A 22,473-nucleotide genomic window follows, 5' to 3' on the forward strand; every position below is an offset into this window, starting at 1 on the left:
ATGATTTTGCTTATATTGAGAGCAACTTTTTTCAATTGTTGCTTTAGTACAGATCAACTCTACATTCAGCCATCAAGCCATTGGATAGTGAAACAGTTGCCTAAAGCAGAACCTAAAAAAATGACAGCACCTTAAAATTATCTTTCTTTCTTTCTTTGGTGTTTAACGTCGTTTTCAACCATTCAAGGTTATATCGCGACGGGGAAAGGGGGGAGATGGGATAGAGCAACTTGTCAATTGTTTCTTGTTCACAAAAGCACCAATCAAAAAATTGCTCCAGGGGCCTGCAACGTAGTACAATATATTACCTTACTGGGAGAATGCAAGTTTCCAGTACAAAGGACTCAACATTTCTTACATACTGCTTGACCAAAATCTTTACAAACATTGACTATATTCTATACAAGAAACACCTAACAAGGGTAAAAGGAGAAACAGAATCCGTCAGTCGCCTCCTACGACATACTGGGGAGCATCGGGTAAATTCTTCCCCCTAACCCGCGGGGGGTCCTTAAAATTATGTTATGGTGTAAATGTAACATACAATCAGTTGTGCTTTATCTGCAAATATTTGATAAACCGAACACTTGACTGGAAAATAAAATGCTGCAATTGAAGGACAGGAGTACCGATATGTTTATTCATGTAAATTTAAGGAGGTTTAAAAAAGTCTAAAAATTGTAACACTTTTTAGACTCCTTGACAGATTCTTGGCCACCTACCCTTCTTCTTCTTCGTTCATGGGCTGAAACTCTCACGTTCACTCATGTTTTAGCACGAGTGGATTTTTACCTGTATGACCTTTTTGACCCCGCCATTTAGGCAGCCATACGCCGCTTTCGGAGGAAGCATGCTGGGTATTTTCATGTTTCTATAACCCACCGAACTCTGACATGGATTACAGGATCTTTTCCGTGCGCACTTGGTCTTGTGCTTGCGTGTACACACGAAGGGGGATAAGCCACTAGCAGGTCTGCACATAAGTTGACCTGGGAGATCGGAAAAATCTCCACACTTAACCCACCAGGCGGCCGCGATTCTAACTCACTACCTTCCGATTAAGAGGCCGACGTCTTACCACCATGCCACAGCGCCCGTCTGCTCTGAACACTCACACCCCTCCCCACCTTCTCTCTCTCAGGTTCACATACAATGGCAATTCAAAATATAAACACAAATTGCACACGCAAACAATATATACAAACTCTTTGTGAAATGCACAGAGACGAGGCAAGGGGGCACAGGAAGGTTGTGAGAAGAAAAATGCTGAACAATGAGTTATGACTTCATTATAATTTCTTTATTTAAAAGACACTCAGACTGTATCAAACAAGTAAATACATTAATGCACACAAAACAGCGGCAAGTCTATTATGTCTACAAGATGCCTGTCCTGATGCATCCCTCAATTCCATTCATTTTTGTCAAAATACTATATTCCAAGCATAAAACAGTCTTAACCCTTAGGCTGGTTGTCGCGACATATGTCGCGCTACTTTACGTATACTGTCACCTGGTTGTCATGACATATGTCGCGCTACCGGCTCAGTCTGTTTGGTCGGTTCCGATTACCTCCCATGGATGCGAAAACCTATATGACCGTTTTTCTTTATTGAGTCACTTGAGAAAAAGTGACTCTATGTAATCGGTCAGTGTTAGTCTGTCCGGCCGGCCGGCCGGCCGGCCGGCCGTAGACACCACCTTAACGTTGGACTTTTCTCGGAAACTATCAAAGCGATCGGGCTCATATTTTGTTTAGTCGTGACCTCCAATGACCTCTACAAACGATGGTTTCGTTGACCTTTGACCTTTTTCAAGGTCACAGGTCAGCGTCAAAGGAAAAATTAGACATTTTATATCTTTGACAAAGTTCATCGGATGTGATTGAAACTTTGTAGGATTATTCTTTACATCAAAGTATTTACATCTGTAGCCTTTTACGAACGTTATCAGAAAAACAAGCCTTTTCTGTTCGGCAACACACAACTTAACGTTGGGCTTTTCTCGGAAACTATAAAAGTGACCGGGCTCAAATTTTATGTGAACGTGACTCCCAGTGACCTCTACACTTTGACGTCTGCTTTGGTGACCTTTGACCTTTTTCAAGGTCACAGGTATGTCTTGAAGGAAAAAAATTGAAATATCATATCTCTGAAACTATTCATCGGATTTGATTCAAACTTTATAGGATTATTCTTTACATCAAATTATTTACATCTGTATTGTGTTGTGAATAGCAATTTCTTCCTGTCCATCTGATGCCTCATATAATATTCAGAACTGCGAAAGTGACTCGATCGAGCGTTTGCTCTTCTTGTTTTTCTCTCTGTTAATTCACCAGTGGCTATGTAACATGTGTTACAGAATTGCACCAGTGTAAGGGTTAATCTTTGTTCAAAACATGCAATTCCCTACACTCCTATCTTAAAATTGATTACAATTCTTCCTTATTCAATGACACACACTGTGCTTGCTTGTGGGTAGACTAAGCAATAACTTCTAAGCTCTTTGTTCTTGGCCTTTCTTATCAGCAGCCTAACCCTACAGTCAAAGTCTCAGTAAATACTGAAACAAGAAATTTCTCAGGAATTTGCGACTTGCAGTAGGGTTTGGGACAGAGAGCAAGTAGGCCGCCATTAATAGTCTTGGCTTTCCCATTTTGTTGGGGGACAACAAACTTCCAGGTTTTTTTAAATGTGACAGGGGAGGCTACCGCTCCTTTCACAGCGGACTCTGCACATGAGTTGTTGGTCTTTAAAGTCAACACCTGTGGTTTGTAGAGTTCTGTTTGTGATGGGGTCTGGTGGTTTCCGATTGTCTGTATGTTCATGGTAACCTTCGGGTTTGCATAACAGTTTTTATAGGGCTAAGAAATTAGCCCTAACATTTTCAAACCTGTTTGATTGCACTTCGCTTCCCGAGGTGATCGTAGTGTTTCGGCACTCGGTTACATAAAGACAAGAACTAAGAAAAGTGTTATCACGGTCGCGTCAAAAATGTATCATAACTTCGTGTTTAAACAAAGGGACGTAATCGCTTCTCATTTTTTCCACAGCTGAAAGTCATTGTCCCCCAACAAACCTTCATCTTGGGTCTCTGAATTATGCAAGGTCACGGAGTCCTGCAAGTCGTGAACAAATGTGGAGAGGAAACAACATTAACATTTTCAAAAGCATAAGTATCACACGTTACATTCAGCACTGAGAAGATAAATTATCACTTCTGTGGTGTAGGCTGTTTGTCTAGAGCAGGAAGGGAGGTTAAGTCACAGTCTGTGACGTTGTGTTAACCTTGGCAGAGTCTTTGACCTTGAGGGCATCCTTGACCTTCTGCTGCAGAAACTGTACAAGTTCCACCACTTTGGTCTTGCCTGCTACCTCCATGTGGTTGACCTGTAGATACACACAAAACACATGCTTAGTTAAATCAGTGAGGGGTGTGTGCTAGGTTAAATCATTACCAACTTTGACAGTAACTGGTGAAAATGTGAAAAACGTTATTGACCCTTTGTTGGAAGGTCGGTCATCCAAAAAAGGTTGGGTGTTGCCATTCGGAATTCAGTTACAATGTGAAAGGCAACTGCGGCCGGTTAATCGGTTGGAAAACAGGGGGTGTCGTTCTTACTCTTAGCAGGGGTCATTATCATTCTGATAATCCTCACTCCACGGCTATCGCCAGTTGTCTCTCTGACCGAACGCGAAAGTCCTACCTATCAAAAGAAGAATACAGAGTGATCTCCCATATGTTGTTCCCGAGCAGTGTTCGCGAGACGAAAATGATTGCAGATTGGCCGACTTTGACAGTGATCTCCGTTCTGTTCTTCACAGTTATGATAAAGACATCGTTCTGAGGTCAAAATAAGTCGAAATTTTGGGACTGCTGCCGGAAGGAGACCGTAATATATGGTTGCATCAAAAAAATCGTCTGCTCCAGCGAGGGCCGAAACCAAAACGGTTGATTATCACGTGACACTTATGTCATATTTAGAGTTGTTTGCACAGTAAATACATCCGCGAAAAACAGCTCGCTTGAAGCTGTCTATAATAAAAATTCCTCTGCAATTTAAAAATTACAAAAACACCATGAAAAATCATTATCGACGATCGCGAATCTGCTTACATCCATAACACATTACGAAAAGATCTAAATATGTACAAAAATCGGTTTCCTCGCCAGACAAGGAAACTCAAGGCATCCTGTCAGGGAGAGAATGAGCCGAACTCATTTTGACCTGAGGTCAGGATGGGGTCATTATGTGAGTTTCCAATGTTTATCAGATATTTCTGTGAGGATTAGAAATTAGATCCTTCTTGAAAATGTGTGTTGCTTTTACCCTGTGGAAGGAGAGTCGAGTTACACCCATTTTTAAAAATCTTTTTCCTGCATGTGTGTATTCATGTTTTCCAATCCCTGATACTTTCATTATAATATCTGGGGTCTTTATCGTGTGCAGGCCTGCACACGGGATGTTCGGTCACCAAGAACAGTCGGTCTGCACAAAGTTGACTCAGAAAAATAAATCCCTGGCCGAACCCAGGTGTCCAATTAAAGCTGATTGCACTAATGGGTGTGCAATCAAAGCTGATTGCACTAACGACTGACCTATCTCCCCGCACAACAAGTTAATTGAGTACAAAGAAAAGGATAACAATCAAATACAAAGCACAATAAAAAAAATTAAGCTCACCTCAACCGGAACGTAACCTTGACTATGCAAGTGCCGTGCAGCCATGGCATGCAGACCAGTGGGGTCAGAGGTCGGCAGGGTCAGGTCAGGAAATTCCAACACTTTCAAGGCCACTCTGTTCCAAACAATTATATAAATCAAAGTCAGCAATTGTATGCACTGGACAATGGACCAAGTTGCCTGCCGTTCTCTTTTTTTACAGTATAAAATATTTAAACTGTGCAATACACCCCTTCGGCGTTTCGAGTGCGCATGCGCGGCTAGTCAGATTTTTGGCGGCAGGGGGCGCTCCGTTGTACCAAACACACTCGAGATCCATTCCGCTTAAATCATGAAACTATCGTGGGACAAAAACCACAAAAATATCAAAGAGATAAGAGCTTACGAGGGAAAACTTGAACGCAATCGGCAATGTACCTCTTCTGAAGACCTCGCGTTTGGTACAATTTGCAATCCCAGCATGCAATGCGCGGACTCTCGCCTGAGACTCCGAAAGGGTGTATTGCCATTACTCATCTCTGGTATCATCTTGTCATATTTCAGTCTATCGATGACTCTGCAGTACCTTTACTGAAAAAAGTTACATGAGCAGGTCTCTTACATTCTGCTAAATAAGTCTCAGCATTTTCTCCCTTTGACTGACGGTGTAGCACACTAGGCTGCAACCCGCTTATTCTGAAGCCATGCAATTTCTGCACAACAGTCTGATCTGAAGCCATCTACATCAAATAGAATGTATCCATGTAATCTGAAATTTATCCGGGTCACGTAACATCAACTTTTGCTTGAGTTCGTGTCCCTACTTTTCATTCCCATTACTACTGTACTATGACTTACTTGAAAAAATGTTGTTTAAACCAAATAGAATGCAAGAATCTTATGACCAGCACTGTACTCGTTGTCCACAAACACTACATATTTTCCTGAAAAAAAGAATTATTCTCCATGCAGCTTACCTGTGACAGTCACTAGAATTCTGCTGCACCTGTGACAGCGGTTTGGGGTCGCCATTGTTGTCCACATAAAATTCTGCGTCTGAAAAAAGAACATGGTTTGAAAATGCATTTAAAGTGAACAGCTTTCTTTTCTTCTGTTTTTAACAAATTATTGTTGTTATTATCTCAAACCAATCAAAGCAAGCAGTCAAACCTGCCCTGGATACCACGTAACTCTCCACCCACCCCCCCCCCCCCCCCCCCCCCCCCCCCCCCCATCATGACTACACCAAAGGACTCCTAGTCCTAACAAGGTTTTTCTGTATAGTTCACATTTCCATAGCGACCACCTGTGTGCTTGCTGGTAGCCATAACTTTGTCATTGCAATACTGGTTTAGAAAACCCCTAGCAGGATGGCTGGACGGTTCTTACCGATGAGGTACCCTCCTGTTGCTGTGGTGTTGGTCAGTGTGTAGGACTCGAGCGGAGCAAAGTTGGCCAGCGCCGACACCAGCAACTCTGTCACCTTCCTCTCTCCCCTCTGCAGCGACTGCTCACATCAACACAAAGCAGAAAGAGTATGCCTTCTACAAGGGTTTACAGTGATCAACAAAAAGCAGAAAGATTATGCCTTCTACAAGAACAAGTACAAATCTTAAATTGTGTAAGGCCACAGCCCCTCACAATACTGGTTAAAATAACGGTAATGGCGTTTTGCACAGGTATAAATTAAAATTATGCATAAAATTTAACAATACATTGAAACTCGTGTCATAGATGACATATCACTGAACCTGATTCATAAGGATTTGTCTTTTCTGTAAGTGTAACATTAAGAACACAAATCTGCTGAAGCTGTTCATCATTACTACCACAGAAAAGCACAAGCAGTTTTTTTTAACGCCTTCTAGTTCTACAAAGGTTTCAAGTGATCGATAAACAGACAGCTTAGACTAAGAGAGATGGACAGTTGGATATAATGGCAGGGATATTGTTTGGCATCATCTGTCATCAAACCTTCTTTCAAATCACCAACAACTTTGCCGCCATTTCAGCAGGTATGCCGAACTTTCTTCAGGGGGAGAAGACAAGGAAATGTCAAAGATCGTCACAATCTTCAGGTCATTGCTGAAATTCCAATGGCCATTTCTGCATATTTGGCAAAAATAAAAACATTCATCCACAAACGTAAAAACCTGCTCGAGCAAATCATGTGTGCATGGGAGTTCCAGCCCAATCATGCAGAAGAAGAAGAAGTCTTGAAGCACATCACTCACCTTAGCGTCAGCAGTGGTGATGGTGGGAGGAAGAAACGGGCCAGTGTAGCCCTCCAGCTCCAACCTGGCGGCCGTGTTGATGTTGTTCACTTTCATCAGGTTCACCACCGACTGGAAACTGTCCGTTCCTGTGGACACAAATATTTTACACTTTTTCCCCATTCTTCTGCGTCTATTTTGCCAAATACAGTACCAGAGAATTGCTGATAAGAGCAGTTTAATAATATACAGTGGAAGCCCCTTTTTATGAATAAGCTTTTTATACATGTATTCTCAAAAAACTTCAAGAATCAATGACAATCTGTTTAAAAGTACAAGCATGTTTCCGGTGTGATAACAGCATAGCTGAAATGTTCTCTTCACACCTGCCATTATTTCAGCCCATTTATAACAAACGATTCATAGAGACATATAAGAACACAAAAATATTTCTAAAAGTAAAAGCTGATGAACCAGTATTCTTACACACACACACACCGTTTTGTAATACCCACCAGGTAAACTGCCCCAGAAGTCTTCTGCCAAAACTGAAGCAGCTGCCTTGGCATCCAACATTTGAAACACTGCCAGCGACCACACAACATCCAGCCATTGTAGTGGGGCCGACCGCTGCAGGGCCGACATTTCTGGTAACCTAACTACTCTCTCTATCATTGCTCGACTCTGCTGCGTGTCCAGGTGTAAATTTGCCAGCGAAAGAACAAGTCCTGCCTTGCCTGAAGCGTCAAGAGAGTCTAACGCTGACGCTATTCTTGATGAATCATTGCTAATGTCTGCTGTCTCATTCTTTTCGGATTGTTTTGACTCTCCCTCAATCACATCTAATATGATCTGCACTGCCTTACTCTCCTTCCACCGAAGTCTCGAAAACGACATCATGAGCGACGCTGCCAGTTTGGGGGTCAAATCGGCCTGCTTCTTGGGCAGTTCTGCGCTGACTGTTTTCAGGATGGATACGTCGTACACGCTCAGTACGCACAGAGCGTAGACAAGATTGGTGAGCTGAACAGCCGACAGGGACGACAGGGACGTCTTGTTGAGGTGGTAGACAGCGGCACGGATGAGGGGCGTGTTGCGGTGGCGTTGCCGTGACAACAGGTAGATGATGCGGTAGAGTTCCTTGGGGCTTGCGTTCTCCACCGTGTCCAGAGCCCTGTCTTCCAGACGTTCCATCAGTGTCTGCATTTCGAAACACACAATAGTGTTGAATTGTAAGGTACATCAGCAAAAACCAAAGTAACCATTGCTCACAAATGGGGTCCTGATTTGGCCTATATGGTCCGCTGGACCCAAAAAGCAACAACTAACTATTGCTCACAAATCATAATCAAAAATGTTAGTAATAAATTTGTATTTGATTAATATACTAACCCAACTCACATATAGCAATTAACCCTAGTTCAGTGCTGGTAACGCTGCACACGTCCCCTTGGTAACAAGGGAGACAACTCTAAAAAAGAGTGACCAATACCCATACTGGTATCAAGGCCAGACCAATCCTGAGTCTGTCTTCCGTATGCGTGTGCATACGCCGCCATTTGTAGTCATTCTAACCGAAGCCCAACTCACTTCTTTTTTAGAAATATATACCCCCCAACAGCGGGGAGGCGGGAGGGAATAAACGATGTGAGTTGGGAAAGTATATTAATCAAATGAAAATTTATTACTAAAATTTTTGATAAAATTACATATCTTACCCAACTCACATATATAGCAGATTGCTACTATAGGTGGAGGGCACTCACCATATCAAGAATGATGGACCTGTCCTGCCGCTACCAAAGCTGGCAACGCAGAACTACCATCCTGTCTAGTCCCAGCAACATCTCTCAGATAGAAGTTGATGAACACATCTTCAGAGCGCCAGTAAGCCGACTCAAGGACCTCTGACTACAAATGGCGGCGTATGCGCACGCATACGGCAGACAGACTCAGTATTGGTCTGGCCTTGATACCAGTATGGGTATTGGTCACTCTTTTTTAGAGTTGTCTCCCTTGTTACCAAGGGGACGCGTACAGTGTTACCAGCACTGAACTAGGGTTAATTGCTAGTATATATGTGAGTTGGGTAAGATATGTAATTTAATTTGGTGTTACAGCAGTCCCTCTCATGAACGGACACCCTTGGGCCATAGCAAACCTGTCCGTACATTGCAGGTGGCCGGTCACGGGAGGGGTGACCACACCACCCCCTCCCCCATACACTCACACAGAGACACACACACAACATGTTTGAGTCTATGCTAACCACTTCTTGTAGCTACTAAACGATAACATCCAACTCCTAATATTTTGTTAAACGTTCTGCAAAAAATGATTTGTATGAATGGTGTTGAAAAGAAGAGATAAAATAAATCCTCAAGGCAGTGAACGCACTCACCATGCACTGACATCATACGAAAGCAGCCACACAAACACAGCACAGAGGCAGGTGTGCAGATGCTTTGTGAGAATAAGCGTTGAAAACCAGTTTGAATAAAAACCAGCAGATAGAGCCGCATGTCATAATCATTCTTCTTGTCTGGCTTTATTGACTGCATGCCGATCTTGTGGCAGTGACTTTTCACTCTTCAATCGGAAATACACTGTACACAACACCGCTCTCACTCTCCCTCACTGACTACCCGAAGCCCAGACAACTGATCCTTGGAAATTGTTTGGAAGAGTACACCTCTCTATTTCTCTCCAATGCTCTTCCTGCTGACATGCAGTGACACCGGACACCCCACTGAGTTTAGCCAGCTACCCCCCCCCCCCCCTCTCTCTCTCTCCCTCCCCCCAGCCATGTACTGTTTGGTGCTGTGGCCAGAGAGGTGTCACCGGCAAATTGAGGCCAGCTGCACTGTTCACTCAGAGCATAGACCTATATTAGATATAGGTCCCTGCTCAGAGCAAAACCAGTTGACTGTGTCTAACTTTTGACAAAGCAACACAACTGAAGGGTTCACAGATTAGGTAACCGACTCACTGGTCAAGGCTGAGGGGAAACAAGAGTATCTTGTCAACGAAAGAGGTTACACACAGACACGCGATGCTGAGAACGGTGACCGATTTTTCACTCTTTTTCTCGGAGGGTCTTCATCGACTGTGGCTTCTGTTGCTTACGTCCAACAGACAAGAATAAAGAGCATAGTGCAGTTTCATGTTGGCATCTTCGCATTTGAAAGCAAGAAAGTGCGTGTACTCCACTCCTGACCCAAATTAACCCCCTCCTGATGGGTACACGTGCACCCAAGTTAACACTAACAGAGACTGTCATCACGCCTTTGCGGTTGTGACTTTTGTACCAAGAGCCGGACTGCTCTGTTATTGATTTTGGTGTGGTGAAAATTTGACGATGGTCTGTCCGTACTTTGCAGGTATGACCTGCTGTTGGGACCGAAAATTAGTGTCCGTGTCCACGTTTTGCAGGTGTCCGTTTAAGGGGGGGCAAATATAGAAGGAAAACACTCCGTGCCGAGCAAATGTGTCCGTACATGTCAGGTGGCCGCTCACGCCGGGGGCCGTACATTGCAGGGACTGCTGTATTTAGACAAAGGAGCGAAAATGTCTGATGTCGCTTTAGCCAGCTACAAGATGTAGGTTGAGAAAACGTGTTTCCTTCTTTTTAAAAATGTTAATACTACTAGCTTCTGAACCCATTTTTGTTGTCGGTAAATCAAACAGAAAATTGAATGGCTCTGCTTTGACTATTTAAAATTTCTTTTTAGCATGGGTTCCCACCACGAATTCAGTCCAAAAGTCATGCAAAGAACATATCTATAAGAACAGTCGGTGACAATTGTCGAACTCCAGATATAAACTGTCAGGTTTGTATACTATATTGTGAAATAGAGCCCACTCTTGCTTTTAGTGCGGCAATCTTTCTACGCATGCTCCTTGTCCACATGTTTCTGACACACCTCTCTCTCTAGTCACTGGGCTAAAACGTCAGGTGGGAAAGTTTGACTCAGTAAAAGCCAGAGTACAGTGGAACCCACAATTTAAGACTCCTTCCATTTTAAGACAGTTTTCTCCGATTTTCTGTTCATAAACCTCTGTAAATTTATGTAACCCCATTTAAGACTCCCTCCATTTTAAGACAGTTTTCTCCGATTTTCTGTTCATAAACCTCTGTAAATTTATGTAACCCCATTTAAGACTCCCTCCATGGGACTGGGTGGCCGAGTGGTAACGCACTTGCGCTCGGAAGCGAGAGGTTGCGTGTTCAGGCCTGGGTCAGGCCGCAATTTTCTCCCCCCTTTCCTAACCTAGGTGGTGGGTTCAAGTGCTAGTCTTTCGGATGAGACGAAAAACCGAGGTCCCTTCGTGTACACTACATTGGGGTGTGCACGTTAAAGATCCCACGATTGACAAGAGGGTCTTTCCTGGCAAAATTGTATAGGCATAGATAAAAATGTCCATCAAATACCCATGGGACTTGGAATAAAGTTAAAAAAATTCCATCTCACACGGCATTAAGTCTCAGGAAACATGAATACACGCATGCAGGAAAAAAAAAATATGGGTAGCGCCGTATGTATGGCAGCTCGCTTTCCCCGGGGAGAAAGCAGCCCGAATTTCCATGAGGGTAACCTCACTGGACTGAAAATCTTATCCAATCCAATCCAATCCAATTTTAAGACTTGATTTTCTCAGATTTTTGGAGGTCATAAAAGGGGGCTCCACTGTGTTCACCCTTTCACATCCCATACTAACCCGACAGAGTTATTTCGCAACATCGGGGCGGGGACGTAGCTCAGTTGGTAGCGCGCTGGCTTTGTAGCCAGTTGGTCGCTATCAGCGTGGGTTCGATTCCCACGTTCGGCGAGAGATTTATTTCTCGGAGTCAACTTTGTGCAGACTCTCTTCGGTGTCCGAACACCCCCATGTGCACACATGCGCACGAAAAAGATCCCACGTTCACAGCGAAAGTCTCAGGGCTTGGAAAACACGAAGACACGCATGCATCATCTCTCGTCTCTGATTATCATGATCGTATTTCGATACTTTGACGAGACAAGCCCAATGCTGGTGTGTCAAAGAAGACAGCCACAGCCGGCTTGTTCGAATCAAAGTATCACACCACATCTTCAGCGTATTACCAATACCTGTCCCAATATAGACCAGTTGGTCTAAGAGGACGTTAAACCCTAATAGTCAGTCGCAACATCGTCGATTTCATACTCCGTCGCTTACCTGACTAGCGGTCTCTCCCCCCTGTATGGTGTACATGAGGAAGATGATGTCCTTGGGACTGGTCAGCTCCACCCAGCGGCGCTCCAGTGTGGTCATGGTCTGCTTGACCAGGCCCTCGCGCAGGCTGGTTTCCTGGTGGCTCAGGTGTAGCTGCAGCACTTGGATGAGGGAGGCCATGGGGAGCCTCCTCAGTAACCATAGCAACTGGACAAAGGTAAAAAAAAATGTCACATCAAAAGCCATAGGATTATTTGGCAGTTTGCGATACAGTCGAACGTGCCCTAGCGACCACCCCCTCTCAATCGCGACGTCCTGCTGACAACGACCAACCCATGGTTTCCGAATAGTTTTTTTTATTTTTTTATGTCATTCACCTTTCCAAAGCGGGCGGGGATGTAGCTCAGTCGGTACCGCGCTGGATTTGTATCCAGTTGGCCGCTGTCAGCGTGAGTTCGTCCCCACGTTCGGCGAGAGATTTATTTCTCAGAGTCAACTTTGTGTGCAGACTCTCCTCGGTGTCCGAACACCCCCGTGTGTACACGCAAGCACAAGACCAAGTGCGCACGAAAAAGATCCTGTAATCCATGTCAGAGTTCGGTGGGTTATAGAAACACGAAAATACCCAGCATGCTTCCTCCGAAAGCGGCGTATGGCTGCCTAAATGGCGGGGTAAAAACGGTCATACACGTAAAAGCCGTGGGAGTTTCAGCTCATGAACGAACAAACAAACAAACCTTTCCAAAGGCAAAGCGACACCTGTCCACAGCAACCATTTTTGGTCGGTCCCTTGGGTGGTTGTTGTAAACAGGTTTGACTACATATATCAATCAATCAATCAATCAATGAGTCTTATATCGCGCATATTCCGTGGGTACAGTTCTAGGCGCTCTGCAGTGATGCCGTGTGAGATGAAATTTTATACGGCCAGTAGATTGCAGCCATTTCGGCGCATATTTACCTTTCACGGCCTATTATTCCAAGTCACACGGGTATAGGTAGACAATTATTAACTGTGCCTAAGCAATTTTGACAGGAAAGACCCTTTTGTCAATCGTGGGATCTTTAACGTGCACACCCAATGTAGTGTACACGGGGGGAGGTTCGGACACCGAAGAGAGTCTGCACACAAAGTTGACTCTGTGAAATAAATTTCCGCCGAACCTGGGATCGAACTCACGCTGACAGCGGCCAACTGAATACAAATCCAGCGCGCTACTAACTGAGCTACATCCCCGCCATATAAAGTCACTTATATAGGATACAGTCAAAAAACATTACTGAAGTGATGTTTGTTTTGCTAAGAATACTTATCGAGATAAAGTTGTATTTGTGCTAGCAAACATAATGCAGAACATAAACACTAACTCCCTCCTTCCTTCAGTGACTGTACCTGTACATGCCAGGACTAACACAGAGCAAATATATCTGGAACCCTTCGTCAAATAAGGCGCTCATCATACAAAAGCTGATTCATACTTGATCCCTCTCTCCATTAATCCTAATCTTCAAAGTGACCAAAGACAACAATGGTAGTGTTGTGCATGCATATGTGCACACACACACACAGACATGTATTTTTGCACGCACACACACACACACACAATACAAACACACTGACACGCACGCACACACACCTCTTCTCCCTCCCACCCAAACTAAAACAATACCCTAATAACCAACCCACCTGCGTAGCCAAAGTCTTGACAATGTAGACGTCAGCGTCAGAGACTTCATACAAAGCCTTTAGTGTGGTGATCAGAACCTTGGGACTCAGTCGCATAATCTGTTCATCCAACACCTGCGACACTTTGCTCAGCCTGGCGTCTTGCAGCAGAATCTCTCCATCCGCACACTGCGTTTTACCTTCTTTGTGCAGCACGCACAGTCGCTGCAGTATCAGCAAAGCCTGATGCCCAGACTCCACCTTCTGCGCTAAGCTTATCAAGTTTTCAAACGACGCTGTTGAGAAGGCCTGCACTTTTTCCCCATTTTCAAATTTCAGAGACTTCTTTTCCACCTCCTCTGCCTGTTCCCTGACGATATCACAGAAGGTGCAGGAAGTTGAAAAGGCTTTGGTGCCCTGAGGACCAGAATGAGAAGCAAAATACACAGTCTGTGATGTGGATGGAGTTGAAACTGAAGTGAAGACTTGTTTGGGGTTGTCTGTCAGAGTGCCAGCAAAGCCACACGGTGAGGGGTGATGGTTCTGATACAGTCTGAGGCAAGGCCCGAGAATTCTCCTCAAAGGGGCGGTGGCTTGAGAGGGAAGCATTGTCTCTGGCTGGGGCTGCTTGTTTTCTATGCCATGGCACTGCAAACAGGTACGTTCACAATTACGTATGCACATACACTCAATGCACACAGGTAATACACACGTAGAGGCAATACATATATACACACATAGAGGCAATACACACACACAACACACATATACCTCTGCATATATGCATGTACACACACACACACACACACACACACACACACGTGTGTCTGTGTGCATACACAAGCACACATGTACATGCACAACATATATGCATACAATGGAAGCAAAACCTTTGTGTGATCAAGCTTGAAACAAAATGTGTCATGTAGCTCCTAATGCAACGTACTGACAAAAACAGTTCAAGCATAGGCTCGTATATTCAACATTAACCTTGTGAGGTCGACAACCTCATGCTTCCAATGCACGTATCCATGCCGGTTCCTGCGAGCAAGAACAAAACACGCTCGCATTTGCGATCTGTGAATACTTCACAGAAAATAAACACAACAGGGTTTGCCGTCACAAGGTGTGAAACAATATCTAAAGTCAAGGCTCATATACTTACGTCTTTTGAGATGAAAATACCGTTTGATTGTTCCTTTCCGTTACATCACTTCGTCGTCCGCTGCGGATTTCAAGGGACGTTACTCTACCTTTGCACGACCAATTCGGCTCTCTTTCAAGTGGAGAGTTAAGTAGGAAGAGTTGCTTCCCTTTATCAGCATATTTGTACTTTCACTATTAAGCTTAGTACATAATTATGTATTACTAGTATTGCGAGTATGTTGTTCATTACTACGGATCGTACCTCACCGAAGGTTGTGGGTAGTTTATCAAACTGTGATTTGTGATCAAGTAGACCGTCACATTAATTATTTTTTAAGACAAAAAGTACATCATTTCTGTTGGTTTTTTAGAACTTTTTGTTAGTCGGCTAGAAGTGTGAGGGGTAAAATGATCATATTTTGGGGAAAAGTTTTTGTTTTTAGTTTTGTTTGCTTTTATGTAAGCGTGAATTGTCATCACGTACGCGCGCACACACACGAACGTATAAACACACACACACACACACACACACAAACAAAACTGCAAGCTCAAAGAGCCTATCGCACAATTTACTTGTGGAACACAATGTGTTCATCAAATTATGCGTTTTTATAAGTATCGCTGTGGTCAATGTAAAAATAAAAAATAAAACAATGTTAGAGGCACACTCCTTCCTTACCATTAACCTGTTTTTGTTGTTGTATTAGGGGTATTAAAAATAAAATGCCAATTACTCAAGCTTTCCGGCAACGGCCAAAATCACGAATGTCATACTGGAAAACGCGTCCGAACGGAAACAATTTGATGCAAGAGGTACGAACGGACACCTGTTTTCGTCAAAATCAGTACGAACGGAAATAAAACTGTTTGATGTAAATTCAATACATCTTACGGTTCACATAGGTCCAACATCACCCCGGCTTAGACGTACTCTGTGCTATATTACGACCATTGGAACACACATAACTTAGATTATTGTAGTCCCCTGGGGGGGCCTGTTTCTCCCTGATATAACGAATGTGTACAAGCTGAATCACTATTTGTACGAACGGAAACAGGTTCTTTTGAATCATGGCGTACGAACGGAATCGACATGTTTTTAAAAAAACCAAATGATTGTACAAAAGCCATGGGTTTTTATAAACTTATTTTCCAGCCGTGAAATTCTTAACAGGCAATGCTTTTGGTGCTCATGTGCAAACCAGGGGTCAGTTTTGATTACAGAGCGAGAAAAAAAGAAAATGTTGGAAAATCATGCAATGCTGCCACGTTTGACTCGCGTGTGCAATCATGGGGTCGACTAACACCTTGGTATTTATTGTACACATAGCCCAATCAATTTGCTACATCAGTCAGTACTCCTTGTGGTATCACGAATGTGCGCTGCCCACACGATTTACCGCAATTGTTTTCCTCGACCAAGTGCCGAAAATGACGCTGTATGAACGGAAACATACGGCGTACGAACGATATTAGCCGGAATCAGTTGACACACAGTGTTAACCTCGCCCAGTTTGACGAGCGCTGTACTACAAAAGATGCTGTGCTGACGCCATCACGGATTTTTTTAATTTAAAAAAAAAAATTTAAAGCGGACAAACACTCAAGTCCTTAATGGCAAAAAAACAGTAGGACTTTTAATATCAATTTTACTACTACTACTACTACCATCACGGATCTGCCCAAATCCCTTACACTGTCACGGGTCTGCGGCCTATGTTTTAACTTGGAATTAGAAGTTAGAATGTTCTAGCTTCCACTAGGACTCGAACCTAAAATATGCAGCCTGGCCTCTTTCTGCGCATACTTAGGATGTTTTGTTTTGTTACTGAACTAATTGGGCAGTATCACTCTGGTAACACTTAGAAGAGTTATTCAGCAACCTATTCTGGGTCTTACTAGGAAACCGGCCACTGCAGACTCAGGCAGCACATGTTCTCAAAATTCCACATTGGGGACACGCCTGTATGCCACTGTGGCATCGCAGACATGACAGTGGAACACCTCCTCCAACACTGTCCAATCCACCAGAAACTACGAGCAGAAACATGGCCTGCGGACACAGCAGTTCAGGAGAAGATCTTCGGCACCCTGCGGAGTCTTCGCTGTACTGCAAACTTCATCAGAAGTTCCGGAGTTCCTGTCTGAGCGATCGAGAAGAAGAAGACTGGGAAGTAGTCAGACTTTAAGTTTTGGGAATGTCACCGTGTCCAAGCGAAAAGATGCATGCCCTTGATTAGGCCACCAAAAAAAAGTCTGTTTACGGTAACATAGGCAAAACAAATAGGGTCGGTAGGTCGGGATTTTTTTTCTTTTTTTTCTTTTAATTTTTTTCCCAAAAAAACATATTTTTAAGTTATTTTGCCAAAAAACAAAGCCTTTTTTTTCTTTTTTTTTTCTCCAAATACCAAAAAAAAAAGTCTAGGGTCGCGCGAAAACATAGGGTCGGTCGGGATACCGTAAACAGACTATTTTTTTGTTTGGCCTTATCACATGACAAAAAAGGGTGAAAAACACAAAAACACGGATGTGATTTTTTCTTTTGCATTTATGGGCTCAAACTTCCACGTAAACTCGTGTCAGTTTTTTTGCGAGCTGGATAAAACGCGCATGGCCGTTTTTCCCCGCCATTTGAAGATATGACTGTAGATGGTGTGTAACGAAATGGTTCACACAGGGAGCTAGGGTTGCATCTTTAAGCAGTGACTGACCTAGCGTGCCCCCAGTGGCCCTGTGTCGTTGCTGATGGCTTTCACGTGTAGTGGTGAAAACCCATCACTGTGCACACTGCGGAACGGACTTCCGGATGGCTCAGTGGGTAGGCCTTCTTCTCAACAACACATCCTTGACCCACCATTCAGCATATATGCAAATGAACGAATAGTTGTATTGATTTTGGATAGCCCTGCTTGTTGATACCTTGATTTCACACTCGAACGCACTTTGAAGCAAATACTGCCTGTACGGCTGTGTTCCACCTATATTCTGCGATTTGAGAAATGGTGAGTGGGTACCTAGCTCACCTTGCGAACAAATCCTTGACCATGCAACCAAGGGGTCCACAAACTGTGGTGTCCGTGCGTCCTATACGCACTAAAAGCCGAAAGAACGTACTAGAAATTCATGGAGGGGGTTCCACGACGCTGTACTACATATCCGTCATCAGTACTGTTTTCAGAAAATGTTCTGCCAGATCTGGACCGAAACATCTTTAGTTAATCTGACACATTGGACCAGAATATTCTTGTTTCTAAATGTCGACATCACTTAAGCATTAGCGCTCTAGGGGACGTGTGTCGGAGAGGAATATATGCCTTTTGAAACCAAGAATATGAACCTCCTTGTCTTCGGGGGGGGGGGGGGGGGGGGGAGGGGAGAAATTCAAGTTTCATACCCTCACGGCAAACCCGACTTTAGATGAGATACACAAGTGTATGCGTGTTTAGGTGGTATCAGCCATCTGCACTTATGGCAGAATGACCGAGGTCTTTTACGTGACATGGGGGTGGGAGATCGATACCGTCTCTGGGTCTGCACATAAAGTTGACCCGTGTCCATCCCGGCCGGATTCGAACCAGCGACCTTTCGAACACAAGTCCAGTGCTCTACCACCCGGGCCTCCCAATTCGGACCCTCAAAAACTCCGCTGTGGGGGTCCATGGCTTCCCTACAAAATAAAGTTCGGGTCCCAGGGACCCTCTAGGTTGAGCGTTGAGTGGGGAGCCCTGCCAACCTTTCAGCACTAATGTGCGAATGAAAGAGTGCTTAATTGTTTTGTGGTATTGATTTTGGTAAGGAGAGTCCCATTAAGGCTTCAGAAAACCATGGGTAGAACAAAGTCCCACTTAGCTGTACATGTACACTAACATCGTTTTGTTCGTATCAATCATGATTTTGGATGGCCCTGCTTTGCAAGACATTCTTGATGAAATACTACAAGTGGATGAAATACTACAAGTAGATAACATTGTTCATTGGCTCTATATCGACGCCCATTTTTAACCACTTGCTTCCCTTTATATGATAAACCGTCCATAGATCGTCGTTCTCCCGAACTAACTCCTTAGTATACATGTCATCGAGAATAGAGGATTTTGGGATATTCTTTCATGCGCCTTTCGGCGATTGGTCAATGCATTTCGTATTAATAATGTCGGTCTCGCTTGAATTTATCGCTACTTACACATTAACATGCTTCCATTTGAAACTTCGAGACGGTCTTCATCGGGGATTGACGCCCGACAAAAGCTAGCCTAATTGAAGCCCGACGGAGCAAAGTCTAATTTACTTGTAAAATGACCCTCAAAGCTAACCGAGACTAGTTGAGGTTGTATCAATGCGCCTCGCCAGCAGGTTGTTAATGGATTTTTTAGCGAGTGGTTATCGACAATTAATGACCGGTAATTTTTAATGAGTTGGGGGCATTCTGACCAATCACAGGATCTCCCGCTCACGTGCACGATTAGTGCATACTTTTTAATTGTTGTCTTATTTTCCCTCGTCATACATTGTGTAATGCACAGTAGGGGTGAAGTGACTCGTGATCACAGCCAAACGTGTCACTTTGACACGCTACAATAATCGAAACATCCGCATACTTTTCAAACAGGTAAATACAACCGTGGAAAAAATGCATCCCTCTTCATGATCATTCAATAAGAAATATCTGCCGAAGCGTTATAAAATCACAAAAGTTAACAAAGATCCGTTTGATAGTGTTAAAGAGTGTTGTGTAGGAAAATCTCCTACGCACTAATCGTACTGCCAGTAAAATACCCTTCACGAACCTGTTTTCATTTTAATGATTTTTGTTGCTGTTGATGTTCATGTACCATATCTGATTCATGTTTTACAGCAGTTGGAAAACGACGAAAAACACACTTGCAACAGTGGGCGCGTTTTGTTTGTGCCTCCTATTGTCCAGCTGAGTGGGTTTGGCCACCACGACCTCCCAGCCTGCATCCCGATGCGCTAAAAGTCAGAATTGATTAAAGATTTACGTGAGATAATGGGTCAGAATGGCACTCTTTTTCCTTTACAACTAATCGTCGACTTAACCCGTTCCTAAACCTTTATTCAAAACCACGGCTAATAAAGATCGAGAGCATGAAGTAGTACAGTCATAATTGTATTGAGCATCCTACGACAATGAAGAACAAAGTAAAATGAAGTGTGGCTGAGAAGAACATGAAGTAGTCTATTCGCTGTCTTCGATAAGGTGTCACTCTCTCGAGCTCCTGTGGCAAAAAGAGAATACTTTATGTCTGCGACCGTTCCAATGGCTGCGCGCACACGGCGTTTGATTGGATGTCACTTCTAGCGCGTGAAGTGTGTTTGAGTGAGGCGATATTTTGACCGAGCCGTGAAAAACATTTAAGCCATCACTGTGGTGATGAGACAGGACGGGGGCGGTATAGTGGCAACGATACCCACTTGATGTGCAATGCGTGTTTCACTTATTACTGTCAAGTGTGATATATATATGTTACAGTTAATCTGTGAAACCAGAAAATATGTGTATTAACTAAACTATTTTAGGTAATGCATGAATTAACTGTTTTTTTCCGTGAGTTAATTCATGTATTACCTAGTTAATACACGTATTCCCTGGTTTCACAGATTAACTGTAACAGAGGACTGGGTGGCCGAGTGGTAACGCACTTGCGCTCGGAAGCGAGAGGTTGCGTGTTCAGGCCTGGGTCAGGCCGCAATTTTCTCCCCCCTTTCCTAACCTAGGTGGTGGGTTCAAGTGCTAGTCTTTCGGATGAGACGAAAAACCGAGGTCCCTTCGTGTACACTACATTGGGGTGTGCACGTTAAAGATCCCACGATTGACAAAAGGGTCTTTCCTGGCAAAATTGTATAGGCATAGATAAAAATGTCCACCAAATACCCGTGTGACTTGGAATAAAGTGTAAAAAATATTCCATCTCACACAGCATTAAGTCTCAGGGCTTGGAAACATGAATACACGCATGCAGGAAAAAAAAATGGGTACGTAGCGCCGTATACTGTATGGCAGCTCGCTTTCCCCAGGGAGAAAGCAGCCCGAATTTCTGTGAGGTTACCCTCATGGACTATATAAAAATCTTATCCTTATCCCTTATCCTATATACATAAAGGTGTACGCACGGTGTTTAACTAAATGTCAAGGGTGGTAAATAAAGGTGTGCATATTTTGATTGCGGGTTTCTTTGTTTTCTGTTTAAATACAGGAAAGAAAGAAGGAGAGAGTGAGATAAATACTCAATGCAATAAAGGATTTAAGATAGCATTTAGGAAGGAAGGATTCGACAGACGGAAGGAAGAGTGACAGATGGAAGTAAGAAAAGACGAAGGGAAGAACAGAAGACAAAAAGGGCAAAAATAAAAGTTCAATATGAAGAAGAAAATGCACTGGATGAATGGAATTCAAACGAAAGTCTGGTATACTTGGCTTACCATAAAGTTGCATCAAACTAAACTGTCAAGCTTCATGTAAGGCAAGGCACCATGAAATGTCGGAGGAACAGAAACCAAATTAACCAAACTCATCCAGCGGCCCAAGAGACATGGGGGACTGATCACTGGCATCAAGCGAGCAGACGACATTACAAATTTAGAAAAAAACAAAACTCGAAGCGCTGCCAGTCACTTCGTGCAGTGGTAGGTAAGAGAACCAGGCACTGGCACTCTCTGATCTCTCCCTGCCTACTGTTGGTAGAGTTTCAACGAAACATGTCCCCAATGGGCGGTTCTGGTGAGGTTATGCCCCTTCTTTCTTTCGGCTGGTAACAGGCGGAACCTCGCGGCAAGATCACACAAGAAATGAAAGAAACGTGCATTGGTCCCAAATAGCATGTCGCTTTGGTAACAGTTCGTGTGTAAGTCGTGCATTTTATACAGTAAAAAGACAACGGTAACAGGCGGAACCTCGCGGCAAGATCACAGGAGTTGTCTCGCGTTATCACCCCAGAAGCGCTCATTGACCATTCCTGCCACCAAGGACATCAAATGTGAATGTGACCCGCTCACCCAATGTTTTAACCTGTGGTTATGTGACGCGAGATCTGCATTATGAAGCAGTGTGACCGGGGTATTTCAGCCGATCCGGAACGTGCATGTCAAAGTGATCGTTTTCATGAACCGGATACCTTTGTTTCGTCGACTTGTGTGGTGGGAATTCGGCCGTTGAAGGTAATTAAATCAAAAACACGTTCCCACTTAGTTAAGAAATTATTTGTATTGTGTCTCTCTTTTTTTTCTACAAAAGATAATTTTCATGAAATAATCGATCGCAGAAAAAGAATTGATGGGCATGGTTAATCAAACAAATGTTGAACTAGTTGAGAGCGTCGCCGGGTGATGAATTGAATTTTAAAAACTTCTCTTATTAGATTTTTGTTTCTCTTTGCGTGAGAACTTTTTGTACAGAGTTTATGCAAACACAAGGATCTCTCTTCAAAAAACCAAAATTCCGAAGCATATAAATTATATAAAAGTTTGTTCTTTCTTTGTTCGAACATTAATGTTACATATTTTCCAAAATCATCTTTTGTAAGTAATTATGAACATGTTTGATGAAAGTTCAGTCCCTTAATTATACC

At 43.5% G+C, this 22,473-nt stretch overlaps 1 protein-coding gene across 1 annotated transcript; it reads right to left on the minus strand.

The window, feature by feature from the left end:
- Positions 1 to 2,314: 2,314 nt before the first annotated feature.
- Positions 2,315 to 15,003, minus strand: LOC138947754 (FAST kinase domain-containing protein 4-like). The gene is made up of 9 exons (XM_070319309.1): positions 14,907 to 15,003; positions 13,763 to 14,389; positions 12,079 to 12,282; positions 7,395 to 8,079; positions 6,901 to 7,028; positions 6,056 to 6,173; positions 5,644 to 5,722; positions 4,688 to 4,802; positions 2,315 to 3,392 (listed from the first exon to the last, which is right to left on the minus strand). Exons 2-9 carry the CDS (start codon positions 14,348 to 14,350, stop codon positions 3,261 to 3,263), a joined length of 2,049 nt encoding a protein of 682 aa, XP_070175410.1. The 5' UTR covers positions 14,351 to 14,389; positions 14,907 to 15,003; the 3' UTR covers positions 2,315 to 3,260.
- Positions 15,004 to 22,473: the final 7,470 nt, after the last annotated feature.

The sequence above is a fragment of the Littorina saxatilis genome, linkage group LG14 (assembly GCF_037325665.1).
Source record: "Littorina saxatilis isolate snail1 linkage group LG14, US_GU_Lsax_2.0, whole genome shotgun sequence".
Lineage (NCBI taxonomy): Eukaryota > Metazoa > Mollusca > Gastropoda > Littorinimorpha > Littorinidae > Littorina > Littorina saxatilis.

Excerpts from the sequence above, each read along its gene's own strand:
- LOC138947754 (XM_070319309.1), bottom strand. The coding sequence starts at position 14,350 with ATGCTTCCCTCTCAAGCCACCGCCCCTTTGAGGAGAATTCTCGGGCCT. Across the intron at positions 7,029-7,394 it reads CTTCTGGGGCAGTTTACCTG|GAACGGACAGTTTCCAGTCG; the intron begins GTGGGTATTACA and ends TTGTGTCCACAG. Across the intron at positions 3,393-4,687 it reads AAGGTTACGTTCCGGTTGAG|GTCAACCACATGGAGGTAGC; the intron begins GTGAGCTTAATT and ends GTGTATCTACAG.